Below are 18,494 nucleotides of genomic sequence, written 5' to 3' on the forward strand. Positions count from 1 at the left end.
AGAGAGAGAGAGAGAGAGAGAGAGAGAGAGAGAGAGAGAGAGAGAGAGAGAGAGAGAGAGAGAGAGAGAGAGAGAGAGAGTCAGAGAGAGAGAGAGAGTCAGAGAGAGACAGAGAGAGACAGAGAGAGACACAGTGATGGGAGCCGGCTGAGCAAGCAGCAGCGAGTCATCGCTCTCCGAGCTGCTAATGACAGGTAAATTGCAGTTGCAGGTTTTAAAATACTATAATACTATTTTGAAAGCATCTTACGGGCCCATTTGACTGTTTAGATGTTAGTCTTGTTAACGACGTCGTCGACGTGCGTGTTTTCATATCAAAACGAGTGCGTGCGTCGTGCGTAAATCTTAATTATATTGTCCACATTTGGTTAGGACGTATCTGTCGGTGGAAACTTTGGTAGTGTCGTTTCATCGATGAAATTCAAACCTGCAGTAACATGAACACGAGCATATCAAATGAAGTAAAAGTTAATCCACGTACATTTGGATCAATCATGCTCTGCTGCCAATTTGCACTTGCCGGGAAGTCAGTCGACCGGATTTTGTCAATACGGTCATTTTAAATTAAATTGAAAAACGCTCTTTGGTCTATATAGTATATCTCGTGGGGGTTGGGAGGACGCACGCTCGAGGTCTGTTCTCAGTCGAACGTCATATATGACGTATGTGCATGTTTTCATGCTGGGGTAATGGCGTTCAGCACCAAGGACAGCTCACAGAAAACGCTGGATGCTAGTGGAGGCCACTATCCATGACCCATCTATTTTTCTGGAAGTCATATAAGAATTTATCTATTATTTTGCTGAAGTCGAATTTCAGGTGTATGCTACCTGATTTATTTCATTTTTTGAGACAACTTTATACTTTTTCTCCCTACATTTGGAAACAAATGTCTGCAGAAATCATGCACTAAAGCAATAAATAGGTAAATGTCAAACTAATACAGTTTAAATCAGTGGAGATCTTGATCAATTTAGGGGTCTAGCACAGAAAAATAGCAACTTCGAGGAAAATGAACTGAGCTTTTATGACAGAAGCACCAAATTCAGAGAAGCAAGATATTCGCATCCATATTTTTATTTACAAGAATTGTTTGTCATTGTCAGCTTCAACAATGCTTTGTGATTAATGTTATTTTGTGCCAGCCTACAAATGTAGGAATTTAATTTAGGAAAAACAACTAATAAATATCACATTAACACAAATATATAGAATTCTTTTCATTGTGCCAAGTTATCAAAATGAGTTTAAAAATGTAACTGTTCTTTTTTTTTAACTTTAGTATTACTACTCGGGCACTTAAGAGTCTGTACTGCATATTTAAAACATTTTTTAATACAGGAGTTGACTTACTATTGTATTTTTACTGGAGTATTTTTAACACGTCTGTAATTCTGTAAATGTTGCACAGAGTATAATAAATAAGTCACAGAAATCAGTGTACTTGTTTTCACCAAATTAGCAGATGCGTTGGGGGCAAAACTGCTTCATGCGCCCAGATGAGCGCTACACGGCCCTTAACACTAGACTAGATACGCGCTGGCACAAAAATAGAATTCTGCAGATTGCACAGGGGGCAGTCTACCAAAGTAGGGATTAGAATTGCACACTATAAAGGCATCTATTTTACTTTTGAGGGCCTAGAAGAGGGCCTTGAACATTTCATCCATACGACATATCTCATTCAACCCCCAATCTAAGTTGTTTGTCTGACAATGCAAACATGCAAAGTAAAGTTTGTAATAATAATAAAAAGGATCTTAGGGCACATGCCAGCTACAAACCTGCAAAGGGTGTTGTAGTGCAAGGATCTTATTTAGAAATGAGAATGCGCCATTGATATTCATTTTACATTTGTATGCACAGCTTCAACGTGCTGTATAACTTTTATGAGAATGCGTGGGGGTAAATATGTTTATGAATGCATAAATGGATTCATATGAGCATGTGCATAATGCTGTGTGACTGTGGGTGGATTCATTCATGCGTTACTCTGTTCAAGCAGGCAGACAGATGTGAAGGATGGCGTCTTGCTCTGAGATCTGTGGTTCAGAATATGGAGAGCAAGCCCAAGTCAGTGGCAACTGTCAGCAGTACGGTGTCCGCTCTTACCTTCACCAGGTAGAACAGACACGTATCTTTCCTCAAGAGAAAGTGTTGGAGATGAATAAAGGGCAATTGAGGTATTAAATTTAGAAATACGTCTCTGTCATCCAGTTTTATGAGGAGTGCACAGCCTCCATCTGGGAACGTGATGAAGATTTTCAGATTCAGAGATCGCCTGGCAGGTGGAGCTCTTTACTCTGGAAGGTGAGATTAACCATTAGTTTACCCATGTTTAAACCTAACTGCCGTTAAATTTTTACGATACAGTACCTGCAAATATTTAATCTTTTGTTTTTCCCAACCTAGGTCTGTCTCGCGTTTGGCACCTTAATCTTGTTTGCGGGCCTGATTGTCATTGTTGTGGGATATGCCACTCCAGCTAGAATTGAAGCATTTGGTGAAGAGGATCTTCTTTTTGTGGACAGGTATATCATTCAGAATTGCTTTAAGGTGATTAAGTTATTGTAGATCTTACCTAAAACTGTATGCAGTTAATATGCAATGATAGGTGTGAACTATCCTGTATATTATAATGTATATATATATATATATATATATATATGTATGTGTTGTTTCTCAACAGCCAGGCAGTTAGTTTTAATCGTGCGCTCGACGTTTGCAAGCTGACTGGAGCTGTGCTGTTCTGTGTGGGAGGTACCTCCATGGCTGTGGGTCTCCTGCTATCTGCCTTTGCCAAAAGCTACTCCAAAGAGGAACTATATCTGCAACAAAAGTTTAAAGAGCGCTTGGCTGATTTGCATTCAACAGTTGGTAAGGTTTAATTCTCCACCAAGAGACCCATTTCTGTTTAAAATACAGTTGTGACCAACACAGTACCTTTGATTTTGTCACAGGTACCCCCATAATGAGAGCACCAACCCCTGGGGAAGGAAAGGTGCCAGTTACACTTTCCAAGGTCCAGAACATCCAGCCAGCAACTCCAAAGTCAGAAACCTGACAGTAGTCTGATTGAACGGGGATAAAATAGTTTGAGTGAGTGAATGAGAGGTGAGTGAGTAGAGTGATTAGTGAGTAAGTCCATTAGTGCAGGGATGTTACAACCTAAAAGGTCAGCTCACATGACTGATAGGGTCAACTCTTCTTGCTGTTTGACACAACATTTCTAAGATTACAAAGTTGACATTTCATGAGCATCATTTTTTTTTATTCGACAAAACACTTCACGTTTGTGAGTGCTAGCCACACAAATCTAAAGTAAGACAAAGAAAGTAACCCAAGAACAAATCAATAGAACACAGCCACTGAACAAGTGAACATTTTTCTTTTCAGTGTCGAAGAGAAATGTGGTGCTGCGGGAGAGAGGCTGAACAGCAGGTGTTATCGATGCTTCGCTGCCATTTCACAATAGCCAAAGCGCCAGACATAATAACCAATCTAAGCTGCATGACATGTAAATATAGACTCATAAAATCACCAGCACTTTACTGTCTACATTTAAGTAAAATCAACCGTGAGTCTATCTTAGATAATTGTGTACTATTGGGGCAAATTAGATGAGCGAGACAGAATAGACTTGAGAGAGTGACATTTTCTCCTGACATGTTTGACCCTGTCTTCTGGAGTAAAATATTTAACATGATCAATAACTAAAACCAGAAGGCGTGATGAAAGATACATAGAAGTTCAAAAACACTGTCTGTTAATTATAAAGAAAAAGCACAGATCAGCTATCATCATCGTGGTGGATTATTTTACTTTTAAAAGTGTCATATAAAACGTATGGCCATATTCTACATTTAGTACAGCAGGGATTCTCAAACATGGGATTATACTATTTTACCTTGATTTAATTGTTACAATTTGGTCAGAAACATACATATGTTAATGCTTTTTTTTTTTCTTATTCTACAGCTCTCTAGAAAGCAACTAGTGTTGGGCAAATGAGCCAATGCTCAACCTGCCCCATTCCATAGTGCACATCTGTCTCTTTGTTACCTTGACAACCAGAGCTGGAGCTTTTTTGAGCTCCCAGGTTGAATTTTACTTTAGAAGCAAAGCAACGCAACGCAACCGGTCTTCAAGTAAACACATCGATTGTATTTTCACTATAAATTACACTTGTCAATCGATGGTGTATGTAGCGTACAACTTGCTATTCAGAGTAAAGAGTATTATAGTATCTGGTTGTTTCATTTAAAAAAAAAAAAATAGAAATTGGTGGCAACCACCGAATCACACTTTTTGGAAAGAAAAAATTATGTGTTCTTACATACGTAATGAAAATGTTCGCGTAAGTTCATCTCTTACAGTCCCGATGCCACTAATACCCTCTTCGTTTTATTTATGTATTTTTGATCAAAGTTTGGTGATTTTGTCATGAGCTTTTTTTATCAGACAAACCACAAAGCTATATTATCGGTATTCTAAACTAAAAAATTACTCAATCACATGTAACATATAATCTTGTTCAAAGACCATAAACCAAGATGTTAAAAGACTGAGTGAGTGTTTGCAGGTGATCAATAAATGTGCTCACAAGTAGTCTCACGCTGTAAATTGTGTGTTTGGTATCATTCTTTTGCTGTCCAAAGGCTGAATTTTAAAGATATTTTTTGTCTCAAGAAAATCCTTATTCAGGGTTCCGTGTTGTAACTTGATTTTACATTCAGTGTGTCTCCTGATGTAACTATACTCTCCCTAGTGGATTATAATGCATAAAAAAACTGAAGTCAATATCCACAATGTAGTACAGTATATCTATTTTTAAACATAATAAAAGCTAAATATGCTGGCCATTTTTTTTGCAAGACTGTATTCACATTTATGCAGAAGCTTTGTACTCTCTCTCTCTCTCTGTTTTATTGTTTTATTTCTCTCTCTGCCTTTCTCTCCTTCATATATAGCACACATGATATATATGTATACACATATTGGTTGTAGTTATAGAGTATAAAGTACCACAGTTGTAGTGTTGTACAGTAGTAGTAAAATTGTTAAAATTGTTAACATATACAGTCAAGCCGGAATTTATAATTATTAAATGTACATATATATGTATATGACTTTTACTTCCCTGCATCTCTAAAGCATACATGAGTTGCCTTCATTAGAGTAGAGTACAGTTTTCAGTGCAATCTATCAGCAGGGTCATTTAGAAAGGCAACGTATAGAATGATAAGTGTGCTATTTGCGGCCTCATTAACACACCCACATGTGCACACACTGAAAGGGACCACTGGACTAGATAGGACAGAATTAATGACACATCCGGAAATAGCACCCAGAGGACCATCACCTTGAGCAGTCAAAAGTGAGTCATGGAGCACCTCACCACCACCACCACACACACACACACACATCTGCTCACTGATGACTCACACGCACCTGGAGTCCTAGACAGGATCAATGCCAAATAATAAAGCCAACTTGCTGAGGAAAGAAAGCGTAGACCACATGCAATCTCATAACATTTTGTTGTATGTAACGGTTGGTAGATTGCAGGTTCTTCCTTTGGATTTCAAAGGCAATAATTTCATGGAAAACATAGTTCAAGATGTGCCATATCATACCATAGTATTTAATATAATGGGAGCAGTAAATCAAATTTAATTATTCAATGAAGGTCATTAATTATCACCCTAATGAATGCCGTTGGAAGTGCTTGTTGAGTTTGATTAGGAAATCCACAAGTAGCAATGAAAGTAATATTGTTCTTGCACAAAAAAATGAAAGCAAATTTACATATTAAATTTTATATTAAATTTACATATAAATTATTACATTAGTCACACGATGATCATAAGTATTATTATTAATCATCACTAGGGAGTGTTTTTATTAACTGTGTTAATAAAAAGTAAAAAATAGAAATCTGTCTCAGTTATGTGTGGGCAAAGTGGAAATGGGTCAGAATTGAATGTCTGGGTCCTGTATGGGTTATTTAAGGCCTAAGTAAGCATCTATTTGAGCTGGCCACCAAAGTCTGGGCCAAATACTATCTAAGTAGAAATGAATTGGAACTTGTAACACAAACTTATGTTGCATGGATCACAAAGTTAAGTTAGAATTAATTACTAATGTGTAGCTGGTTCTCATGGCTTTTGTGTGCGTTAAGTGGGTATGGGTGAGAACTCATGTCTTGGTGATTCTGATCCAGATGCAGCAGATATAACTATTAACCGACTCGTGCTAAATTTTAGATTTGGCACAACTATCACTCAATTTATATGGGCTTCCTTAGGCAGACGTAGAACATTACAGAGTAATGGTTTTCGTACAAATACATTCAAATAAAGTTATCATATAGTAACGCAGCTTGAATTTGTATCCGTATAGTGCGAACGGTCATTGTATAATGACTTTTTTAAATTCACATTTAATTAATAGATAATCTAATACAAGCATAGATTGACAAATGAACAAAGTTAAATGGTTCACTGTAATGTTATGTCAGTCTGAAATTACTCACTTCAAGGAGGACGTTTTTGATATTTCCATACATCTTGGGATTATTCAGCTGTTACACATCACAGCTAAATGAATTTTAACCACTTCTATTCTCAGAAGGTGTACCAAGATTGTCGTCAAGTACCGCATTCCTACTGTGGTCTAACTAACTATAACTATAGCTACCTTCATTGATCACTGATTTTCTTTCTCTTTCTGGTCATTAGCATCGTCATTTTTATCAGCGCTGTATTTGGTATCTTATCCCTTATTTTGACCTTCTTCGGTATCGCCATTTATATTGTTTAGGTGTACAGTCATTTGGTCACCAGAAGACGTAGCAGACTTATTCTCATCTGGAGTCTCATCCTTACTCTCAATGGCAAGCTCACCCTTATTCTCATCCACAGCTGCAGCATTGCTCTCATTTGGAGTCTCGTCCTTATTCTCATCTACAGCTGCAGCATTGCTCGGTGCAGCATTGCTTTCATTTGGAGTCTCATCCTTACTCTCAAAGGCAAGCTCACCCTTATTCTCATCTACAGCTGCAGCATTGCTCTCATTTGGAGTCTCATCCTTACTCTCATTTGGAGCCTTATCTGCCAAATCCTCCCTACTCTCAGAAACTTCATCCTTACTCTCATTGGTAAGATGATCTACAGCTACATCCTGACTTTCATTAGTGTTCTCATTATTTCTCTTATCTGCCGTCTCATCTGTAAACTCATCCCTACTCTCATCGACAACCTCATCCTTACTCTCATTGGCAAGATGATCTACAGCTCCATCCTTACTTTCATTAGTGTTCTCATTCTTTCTCTTATCTACCACTTCATCTTTAACCTCATTCCTACTCTCATCCTTACTCTTATCTCTACTCTCATTCCTACAGTCATTGGCAACTTCATCCTTACTCTCATCGGCCATTTCTGCCTTCTCCTTGTGTTCAACTAAAATCTCATTTTGGTTGTCATCTGAAGCATCCTTACTGACATTTGCTGTCGCCTCACTCACATCTGCACTCTTTTCCCTACTCTCTTCTGCAATGTTCTTTTTACTATGGCCTGAGGCCTCCCTTGTCTCATCTGGTGTTGCCCTTCTCTCATCTGGGACCCTCTTACTTTCATTTACTACCGTGTCCTTCACTTCTTTTACCTCCTCTGCCTGCTCTTTTGACAACGCAGTTACTTCTCCCTCATTTTCATTCTTTGCCGCTTCATTTTCCTCTTCACCACCTCCCTTTGTTGGACTAGTTGTCTCCTTATCTGCCCTTTCTTCTTGGATAACTGAACTTTCCTTTTCAAAGGTATTTTCAGCAGAGGCCTCCTGCTTCTCTTCAGCCTTTTCACCAGACTCCTCTGATGATTTGGTAACATCTGATGCAAGGTCCTGCAACATAACAGAAATGTTCTGTATATAATAATGTAATCATAACAAATGGTTTACTATTAAATACTTATCTAATAAATATCTACATTACAAAACAACTGAACTCAACAGATCCTATGAGAAACAGATATCCAGCTCCACTGTGACAACTGTAACTCAATCACTGATTAATACAGATCTTTGAGATCACATTACAGTTATGAGAAAACACCTTTAGCCATTTTTAAAAATATGCACGTCCGACAATTACCTTTGTATTAGACAATAGTCAAAACCGTACCTCTTCAGTTGACTGATCTAGGGATTTAACTTCTGCATTTCCATAATCAGCTTTTAAATCCAAGTCATCTGGGGAGAAAGATGTGGTAGGAAAATAAAATTAAATATGGTCGAATATTAACATGCACCAAAAACGTCATCATTTTAAACAGCATTTTCATTACTGAAAAAGAAAAGAAAAAACAACATACACTTCGACACAAAGACAAATCGATAATGTCACATTTCTGAATTGTTTCATAATTACGTGAATATATTTTACAGATAAAGCATTCCAAATTGCCAGTAAGAAAACACTTAACAAAACCTTATATCACAATTGTGTAGTGTAATTACTGTCGCCTATTCACGGTATAGCCCCTATTCTTCAGTCCATATCAATTGTCCATTATTTCTTAACATCAACTCCCATCATGTACAATCACATATTCAAAATATTTGTCAGGTATTGTAAAAAAACAACAACAAAGAAACACACGAACACACGCACACATTCAAAAAAATATGTTTTAAGGTTTGTACAAACACAGCACAAGAGGGACACCTGGTGGTCTTCAGTAAACCACCCCACCTACCTCCCTCCACCGATTGGTTTCGTGCAAGTAAACAACTTGTCCAAACAATTGAACTGTTCAAGAGAAAGGTGTAAACGTGTTTAAAAGCTCATGTATCAAGTATCACCTTAGTTTAGCTTATGGTCGGAAGCTAATGAAAACAAGAAATGTCATATGAGCATTGCCATCATTGTCTTCACTAATGCTTCAGTCAGGGATGAAAAAAAAATGTTTTCCTTTGAAGGGATAGTTCACCTAGCAAATCATCTCACTAATTCCTTATTCTACTTTTTTTATGAATTTAATATATTTCATTGATATTAGTTTAAGTAGTGAATTCCACTGCAAGTCCTTTTGCGTAATAATATGCAGAATTAAAATCAGACACCCAGTGCAAACAGCTGGCAAATTCTTCCTGCCAGCATGAATAAAGACATTATACTGCAACACATAACCAGCAACACAATGCTTAATTTTCATTTGAAGCAAACATTACAAGGCAGGTTTGCTGGAGTACATAATTAATACGGAATTTGGAGCTCTAATGTGAACATGTGCATCAAAGGCCTAAGAGTAATTAACCTTAAAGGTCATAGGAGGAATTCAAGTTATCGCTCTGATAAACACCGTAATTGCACACTTGTTTGGAAACACTCTATGAATGGGAAATTTCCAATACAAAATAAACAGCAAAAGAGTGGGCAGAGGAAATTGAGTCATCTGTGTTCCCTTTCTTCATTTAGCAATGAAAGTACAAATGAGATTGGAAGAGTTTCAAATGCAAAACTGACTGAAGTTTTGCTACGGTTGAAGATGAAACATTACGGGGAAAAGAACAGACCTTGAATAATATTTTATGGAAATAACTTTCATCTGGAGCAAGAGGAATATGATTGAGTAGCCAAAAGGAAGCTGTGGATGAGTAGGTATGGGATTTAAAGAGCAGGCCATTAAAACAGGATAATTAATAACAGCAATATACTTCACACGTTTTGATTAAAGTTCTGAAATGAGTTGTGTCCATGTGTTTTTTTTTCTCTCATTATCCTGCAAAAGGATATTACCTCATACACACTATGACAGCACAGAGTACTAATGCATATTTGATGACCTTTTGATTAAGTAAAAGCTTATCATTGAGTCTTTCATCACTATGAGATGTAGTCATTCATTTCTTAGACACAATAATGTGCCTTAAACATCAACCCAGTTTTTATATTTAAACAAAACAAAGCAAAATCAAAAACCTGTATTGAAAGTAAAAACAAAAGATTCAAGTTCGAAATGTATCTTTTGTAACAGAAGTTCTGGAACCTTTCTGACAACCTTCGTAAGGGCCCAACCATTCTGCTTCTTTATTCAGCTCTTATGCAGATGGTTAATTTCTGTAAATGCATCATTTTGCCCTTTAGATTAGACACGAAAGCTCTTTTCAATATTCAGCGTAGATACCTTGAAAATTTGATCTGAGCAAAGCAGCTTGGATTTAAAATGACAGACGTGAGGAAAATTTGAGTTTGTGAAAGTCTCGGAGCCACACTCTGCATGTCACAGTTAACCTTGTACTGTATGTCGCTGCTGAAACACTTGTTAACAGATTAATGTGGCAGATTAGTGCTGCCACCCCACACTTTAATCCCCTAATCCCGCATCAAAGGGTCATAAAAAACCTTTTCCTGCTGTAGTAAAAACGGGAGATGAGAAGCCCCAAATAAAGGAGGCGATATGGAAAAATGGCCATAAAAAAAGCAAGCACACACAAACACACACCCACACACGCACACATGCACACACAAGCACAAGCACTGCAAACACAAATAGCACATTGCTCACACAATCCTCAACAACGATCTGAGCAACAGGGAGAAAAAAAACATGTAAATTTTGGCATCCCACATCCTTTAGCTTTTGAGCCTCTTTTTGACACAGCCACACCATATTTCTCTTTGTGCACATGCCTCCTGTCTCCCAGAGCTGTTTTGCTCTGACAGGCATTATAGATACATATGCTAACATGGATAATTCCCCGTGGCAGTATGGCTTTCTATGACACGAAAGGCTCTGGGTTGATCTGGCTGGATGACTTGTCTGCACGCATGTACACACGGATGCATTCGTTGGATGAGCAGCCTTTCCTTTCATGCTTTTACTTGATAATAATACATAAAAATTAACTACATACAGCCCAAAATTTGAATTTCGGGAAGAAACATGTAATGTCTAGTCAGTTTGATTGTTTTTAAGAGTGCATTGAGGGTTTGTGACTGGGTATTTTGTGACACATCAACAACAACAAAAAGGTTAAAACTTGAGAAAACAACCACAAATGAAAACACAAAACACAATTATACACCAGAGTTTAAATTTTTGAAAACTCTGTAATGTTTTGATGCAGACACAGCCCTAATCTTGCCTTCAAATTTAGATATCCGTCCTTGACTGGGAAAGGAAATACAGGAACATAAGTGGACATAATGGTGCTCCATCATGTGACATACAGTAAATTGAATTTGCTCCTGCTGCATTAACACTATGGAGCCTCGTACATGCATGAAAAGAAGGCAGTGGGCTTTTCAACATGATGTTTTGTGTGAGTGAATACCCTTAAGACTGCAATACTGACCCTGTCTTACCTGGCTCTATTTGAAAATCACTCTACACCTACACTACTATCTCCAAAAGGTCTGACACAAAGGAGTTGTAATATTTTCGTAGATAGAGAGTAAAAATATTCTGTTCAAAAGAAGACCTTGGATGATGAATTACTGGGTCTCAAGCAGTTCATCTCCTTTAATTGTAAAGTTGTCATAGCTTTACTATTGACGTGAAGTTTTCTTATGTGTTATTTATTCAGAGTTGTTTATGATCAACAACAAAAAAGAACAAAATGTCAAAACAAAAGAAGCACATGCTTGGACAAGTAATTCACATACAGTAACTAAATGGCAACCATAACGCTGAGAGGTGAGGTAAACAAGATGGGAAGTGACCTTGCTTGCCAGCAATATCATGTCCAGATGATTATGGGACAGTGCCCAACCAGACCACAGATAGCTGATGGCACAGTGGTGATAAAAAATATATACGACTTATAAATATATATTGTTCATTCAATACGGAGTAGCAAATAAATCACAAAATTCTACTATTTTGATAAATGAACACATTTTACAATACTTCTATTGGACAAATTTTCTAAGTGTGTCTTTCTCATATTCTTATCTTAAAATCATCCGACTATACTGAATGGGTGTGGTCTCTAAGTGCCCACTATAGGCCGCAGATGCATGATTAGTTTGTCATATTTCATGGGAGGGACAAGAGACGCTTTGACTGGCTATAATTAAACTCGGCTATGATCACCCCCACCGCGGCACAGCTCTCCTTCACTCAGATCTGCTGGCCTGGGTTCATGTGCAAAATTCCCAACACCTGATCTAACCTACCTCTATGCCACATGTTGTGCTTTCAATCAGACTATCATCATAGGGAAAAACATTACACTCCAGCTTATTATTTTTACTTCAAATTAAAATGTATTATAACCTTGCCTGGAGGGTAATTTGAAATTAGATCTAAACCTTGTTCAGAGCAGAGCTAAGAAAAAAAAAAACATTAAATTTACAGCCCAATGAACACTGGACAGAGTCCCTGCAACCATCTCATCTTGCCTTTCCTATCCTTCATCATGTACATCATGTATATCTGAGGATCTCTCCTTCAAGTAACAGGCTCTTTTGTTGATTTCCAGAGCTGCAATTTGGTTCCAGTAAGGGGCACAGGCAAGTTCATTTCTGCTTTGATGACTCTAAATTGAGAGATTAACCAAATGATAGGCAATTATCCAAAGTCCTTACCATCTCCTAGCCTTCAATATGTCCATGCATTTTATCAGCACTCACATCTCCAGCTATTCATCATATTTGATTGCACATGTACTCTCTTGTCTCACTCTATTTTGTTTATCTTGTATTCCCTCCTTCAAAGGACTTTCATAACAGATCAGCTACCCTCACTTGTTTTAAGGCATCTTTCACTTTATTTGTTCTGCTGTCATCTTTAATTGTGATTCAACTAAACTGGTGACATTTTGGGGAAGAAAAAAAACACATCAAGACAGCAGTTTGGTTTGATTGAAAATGAAAGATGTTTTTGAGAAAAAGAGAGAGAGAGAGAGAGAGAGAGAGAGAGAGAGAGAGAGAAAGGGAGAGACTCCATGACCTTTGCTGCATGAGTTGTTGCACCACCACTACCCTTTTGCTTGTGTTCTCTGTCACTTGTGTCTGTGTTCACTCTAACGAAGCAGAAAAGTCTGAAGCTTTCAACATTTTTTTCTTATTCCCTTGGTTCCCACTAGATGACAGACAGTAAAAAAGAAAAATAGCAGCACACACAAAAAGTGACCTCTCTGTCAGCACAGTCAGCGCCCAAGTTTCGTAGTTGCTTATTTCTTATTTATTTATGTATTTATTTCTCTCTCAGTTTCTACTTTCCGCTGAACCTGAAAAGCTTTTAATTGCTATATTTTTTACATTATTCTGATGTTATAATGTATGCTGTTTGGTCTACGACTACGCATATACAGCATTGCTTGGTAAGTGAAACGACACCCAGAGGGCGGGCAAGGGGTTGGATGTGGCGTTTAGTATTATAGTAAGATTTGGCTTTAGGTCTAAGAGTGAAGGTTGAAAAACAAACAAACAAACAAACAAAAAAAACAAATAAACATCTGTAAACGATTCAAGAGATGACGTCTATTATCCATTCATTCATGTAATCTGTGGCCATTGATTTACAACATATCTAATGATTGAATATGCAAAAACTAAATTTTTTGGCACATTGAAAGATTTTACGGAAGCATGGATCATTACATTTGTCGAAATTCTTAACAAAGAAAGTTACACACTCTCTTATTTGTACAAACACTAAAAGCCTGTTGAAAGATTAAAACAAGCATGAATCTATGACAAACCAGCGGGTGATACTGCAGTGCAAATCCCTAAGGGTCAGCCAAAGCCTGTTGAGTCCCCTTATCGGTAAAATTGCAGGGAGCGTGCTTTGACCGGAAATTGTGGGCCTATTTACGATGTCAGTGCAAAGGGAAGGTGACGTAATGTGTTTCTTGTAAAAGTGTTTAATGTCATCATTGCCTACAGTACTTTCACCATCTGCCGCAGAGCAACCGTGCCACTTAGTGGTCGTTGATGGAGGCAGCAGGTTATGTAAGGTTGCAAGTGGCTGGCATTACGTCATTGTACTGAGGACATGTCAACAATGTTTGTATAAAGAGCCGTTTGAGCATTTATTCCAAATCATTCATACCCAGCTTGAGGTCCAAATAATTGTCAAATCTGCCCTTAATTGTATGTTCACCTTTAACTGGCAAAAGGACCTTAAATTAGGGTGAGGGAATCAAAGTAGGGTTTTTAATGGTTTCATCGTAGGGGGTTGAAGTAGGGTTATTGTTTTAAAGTACAGTTTAAACAAATGGTTGGAGTTTTAAAATAGGGTCATGCAAGTGGAAGACAATAATTGTTGTGATAGATAAACGGAGCTACAAACACGTACGACAACAATCATGAACATCCTATATGAATGAATGAATGAACGAACAAACGAATGAATGAATTGTAAAACAGAATTTTGTTATGTTTTTTTGAGTATTACCATTGTCACCGGTAGTTATGCTCTGTCCACTTTTCTTCAATCTGAGAGAAAGGAGTCTGGCCTGGGAGATTTCTCTGACAAAGGAGGACAGTTGGTCTCTGCTGCCACTATTGATGTGTAGAGGCGAAGCCTTTGACTCGCCTTCTCCACTGTCAGTGCTTCGGACCACTGATTTTCTCTGGAGGGAGATTAAGTCAGGATTTCACTGACTGTGAGTGGCAAAACACTCAATAATGAGACATTGATAAATGTTTCTTACATTTCCATGTTGTTTTGGGAATCTGTAGATTGGAGGCAGAATGCCCATTTTCATCCTGGGGGTAAAAAAAATCAATTTGTGCTATTTTTATTAATGACATACTAGATAACCAACAACTACCGAAACTTAACAGCAGATAAACATGCAATTATATAAATTAGATTTTTTTTTTTTTTTTTTTTTAAAGAACATTTTCAATTTCAGTTTAGCTGCAGGCTTCAAATACAATGTGTTATAGTATTATTTAGTGCTTACCCATTGACCTGCCGTGCTCCCCGAGGATTGCTGAACAGCAGGTCAGCATAGGAGAGCCTCTTAAATCTCTCTCTGCCCACGGCTACATAGAGCTGACCGCTCTCCAGCTTAGTGCCATCAGTCACCTGCTGGCCTTCATGAGTGTAAAGACTAGCACAGAAAAGAGAGGTGTCCAATGGATTCCTCTTTTGCGACAATGACTGTTTAACAAGGCAAGGACAGTATATTAGGATGGAACATGATTTGCAATCATAGTAATACCTTCTCACACCGCCAAGGACTCTCAAGCCCATCTTCTCTGTGATCATCTCTAGTATTTTATCAAACTGTCTCAGCATCCTCTGGTGAATGAGCAGCCTTATTGCAGGATTCATTGTGTCCCCATTTGCCACCACACTGAATATAAAATTGTGAGCATGGCACAGAAATCCCTCATTAAGGACTGATTTATGCAATCGTTTACATGTACTGTATTACCAGTTGTTGAACAATGTTATTTTTGCTATATCGCAATCAGTATGAATTGCTATTATATTGCAACGACACATTCATAAACTAAATGTAATGTACAAATAATGTTTTTAGCGGCACAACAATGGTGTGATGTCTTATGAAGGGTACCTGCACTCACAATATTGGACATGGCTCCTTAATTGGTTTCAAGAATCTGGCAGACACACAAATCCGATTTGGTGGAAGTGGTTTGGCCTGAAGAGAAGTTACAAAACAATACTATGTATACAATATATTACAGAAAGCAAACCGGTTGCTTAGCTATTCAAAAATGTACATTATACATGAGGCCAGGTGGACTACCAGATTGTTCAAGGGTTTAGGATGCTCTCTGAAGAAAAAATGTCTCTCTAGAAAAAGTACACAGCAGCCACCTGTTCAGTCAGTTAAGAGCTCTCATCACTGATTGACACAATCAGCCATATTAAATAGGGGAGGGGGGGTATTGCGGGTCTTTGATTGGTACATTAATATTAACTGGTAATCAAAGAACCAAAAGTACTCAAGGTTCTGTGCCAAAAGACATACATAGTGCATACAAAGGAGCACAAAGAACTGTTACAATACACAACATTTTACAAAGATGCAGTCAAGGAAAAAAAACTTGGTCCTGCTCAGACTTAAAAAATAGCGAGGGTTGACCCTGGATTTTATTGCACATTTTATTTGGAAAGGTGGTGAATTAATTATTTTAAGTAGAACATCTAATTGAAGCAGTACAATTCAGAATGCAGCATCTGAAAAAAAAAAAAAAAAAAAAGGGTTCCTTAAGTGGTACAAAACTCTGGATGTTTAACACCTGTTATGCACAACGCCACCAGGGATATCAAGCAAGAAGTCCTTGCAATGTGGACCAACTGGTTGGAATCGAACTTGGCTGATCTAAAGACTGCATGTTTTTTTTGCTGTTGTTGAAAGCAACAACAGGCAATTAGGAAGTTAAAAATGTAGATAGAAACTCGCTGTGTTGACCAATGAAGAATAAATCATGGACTTATAATAAACCCAAGAAAAGAAACAATCTCACTTTTTTGGCTTACCTGCAATGGAAGCGACTGTAACATCCTTCTCTTTCTGAAGCCGATCTGTAAATAACTACAGACAAGAGATATACAGCATATAGTGAATTATATATATATTTATATAGTCTGAGATATTCTTTTCTTGTTATTGTCAATGACCGTAAGTTTTCTTTCGCTTTGTGGGGTTGTGAATATAACACAAAAGTTTCATCAATAAAAGTAGTATATACTGTTTAGATTATGACACTAATAATGTATGGATTTTGTGAGTGTTTCTATATTTGCAAACATTGGTATTGATGACTCAAAAAAATAATGATAATCCATAGCACAGTTTTAGCAAGTACTGTATGTGTGAACTTAATGTACAAACTTCATGGACTTGATTAAGAGGAGCTAAATGAATAGTGTGCATGCGATTTACAGCAAAACACCTCCAGGGTGAGCTGTTGCACTGTAGCCTTCAATAGGACTAATCTCATTACTTATATAAAGAGCTCTCTTATTTGTAGGCCATAGTGATACATGCGTCTCTCTTGATCTAATTTACCCAAAGCTATGACTCAGCACGGCTGCAAAAAAAGTCACAAAGATTTTAAATAAATCTGAGAAATTGGTAGCAATATTGATTAAATTGCAAATGTCTTAATTTCCACTGGTGTTAAATGGTGTTGCTAAAACATGGAATGTTCTATTTTTGTTTGAATGTTTAATATGATTTAGGCACTGGAAATAGTTATTGGACAAGCTTACCATTAGTTATTCAAGGGAGGTTGTCAATAAGTTGTTGAGCTGAGCTTTTGGCTCTTGGTAATTGCCACTTAGACAAAATATGTAAGCATATGTGGAACGAGCTTTGATGAAGATTGCTCGCCATATCAAAACAACAATATAGAAGCTAAAATGAGATATATGTAACTTACTCTAGCTTTTTGAATCTCTCTCTCCCTGCAGCGACGTACTGCTCCCCACTCTGAAGGTTGTCCAGGCTTTCCACTTTGTGTCCTCTCCGCGGAGTGTAGATGTTCCTTACAGCTCCAAACGGCGCCTGAATGCCACTTGTAACCTCCCTCAAAAACGTCTCAAAGTTGCAGATTCTCCTCTGGTTAATCACGACTCTTCGGGCTTCATAATACGGGTCACCATTGCGGAACATGAAGATGTTCTTCACCACCGGTTGGGACAAAAAGTTCGGCTTCTCCGAGCCCATCCTTGTGCGTAAAAGTACTTTGCAACGTGATTTTTACAAAACGCGTGATTTTGCTCACAAAAAGAAACAACTCGCTTAAGCCATGAGTGTAAAATTATTTAAGAACGCGCATAAAATGCTCAAAATATCCAGTTGCTACAGCAATATACTTTTCCATGAGGAGAAGAGATGGCGGGGTTGTGCGCACTGCAAGCGCTCGCAGGGACCTGCGCCAAAGAGCCAAACGGACCTCGACTTAAGGGCTGCCTCTCATGAGACCTCATCTATTGGGACTTATCTATGGGAACACATTTCATTTCCCAACCACAATCAACAGGTAGTAGTATAACTGAGCTGAGCACAAAAGGGTCGTAATTACGTCAACGCGAGCTCCAAAATGCACAGAAAACATGCGCACCGTGAAAGCTGTTGAAATAACCGCACTAAAAATAGATATTATTTGTGTTGCACCCAATTCCGCAGGAGAGAAACTTAATTAGGCATCAAGAGACCCAGTGGAAGCCTATGGTTGCCAGTGACATCCAGAATATGTGACAAAAACATGTTTGTTCTATCTGCTATCGTTGTCAAGTGCGGCGACATGGAGATGTACACTGTTATTAACACGGCACTTTTCATGTTACACTCATTACCAACATAAATTGTAACAGACTTTTTATTTTTTTGATTAACACGTTCGCGTGAGTGTATGAAAATAAGGCTGCTGTAATTCTGTCATTACTGATATGATGTGTAAACTGTATGATTATTTAGTGGCAAGATAAGATTTTGTCAAATACAACATGCAATTCTCTTTTAAAACCGCTTGACGGTATGATGTGCAAAACTGT

The 18,494-nt window shown here is 37.8% G+C and overlaps 2 protein-coding genes across 4 annotated transcripts; one reads left to right on the forward strand and one right to left on the reverse strand.

Annotated features, from left to right (window-relative positions):
* The first annotated feature begins 47 nt into the window (after nt 1-47).
* nrsn1 (neurensin 1) lies at nt 48-4,862 on the forward strand. Of its 3 annotated transcripts, XR_015860946.1 has the most exons (7): nt 48-194; nt 2,006-2,121; nt 2,218-2,310; nt 2,413-2,531; nt 2,690-2,877; nt 2,961-3,114; nt 3,397-4,862. XR_015860946.1 is itself a non-coding variant. In XM_088387735.1 (6 exons), exons 2-6 carry the CDS (start codon nt 2,023-2,025, stop codon nt 3,062-3,064), a joined length of 603 nt encoding a protein of 200 aa, XP_088243861.1. In that variant the 5' UTR covers nt 48-194; nt 2,006-2,022; the 3' UTR covers nt 3,065-4,862. The 3 variants fall into 3 exon arrangements, 2 of the variants coding, with proteins under 2 accessions (XP_088243861.1, XP_088243862.1); XM_088387735.1 differs by having other exon boundaries at nt 2,961-4,862; XM_088387736.1 differs by having other exon boundaries at nt 95-194; nt 2,003-2,121; nt 2,961-4,862.
* On the reverse strand, nt 4,249-18,062 carry dcdc2 (doublecortin domain containing 2). The gene is made up of 9 exons (XM_088387734.1): nt 17,378-18,062; nt 16,473-16,527; nt 15,551-15,627; nt 15,181-15,315; nt 14,920-15,069; nt 14,665-14,719; nt 14,406-14,583; nt 8,183-8,250; nt 4,249-7,902 (listed from the first exon to the last, which is right to left on the reverse strand). Exons 1-9 carry the CDS (start codon nt 17,662-17,664, stop codon nt 6,775-6,777), a joined length of 2,133 nt encoding a protein of 710 aa, XP_088243860.1. The 5' UTR covers nt 17,665-18,062; the 3' UTR covers nt 4,249-6,774.
* Between the last annotated feature and the right edge of the window lie 432 nt (nt 18,063-18,494).

This window comes from Syngnathus floridae, chromosome 10 (assembly GCF_059516105.1).
Source record: "Syngnathus floridae isolate MCC-2025c chromosome 10, RoL_Sflo_1.0, whole genome shotgun sequence".
NCBI lineage: Eukaryota > Metazoa > Chordata > Actinopteri > Syngnathiformes > Syngnathidae > Syngnathus > Syngnathus floridae.

Coding starts and splice junctions, on each gene's coding strand:
- nrsn1 (XM_088387735.1), top strand. CDS start 2,023: ATGGCGTCTTGCTCTGAGATCTGTGGTTCAGAATATGGAGAGCAAGCC. Junction 2,122..2,217: donor TCCGCTCTTACCTTCACCAG/GTAGAACAGACA, acceptor TCTGTCATCCAG/TTTTATGAGGAGTGCACAGC. Junction 2,532..2,689: donor GATCTTCTTTTTGTGGACAG/GTATATCATTCA, acceptor GTTTCTCAACAG/CCAGGCAGTTAGTTTTAATC.
- dcdc2 (XM_088387734.1), bottom strand. CDS start 17,664: ATGGGCTCGGAGAAGCCGAACTTTTTGTCCCAACCGGTGGTGAAGAAC. Junction 15,316..15,550: donor AAGGAGCCATGTCCAATATT/GTGAGTGCAGGT, acceptor TTTTATATTCAG/TGTGGTGGCAAATGGGGACA. Junction 7,903..8,182: donor TAGATCAGTCAACTGAAGAG/GTACGGTTTTGA, acceptor GTTATGTTGCAG/GACCTTGCATCAGATGTTAC.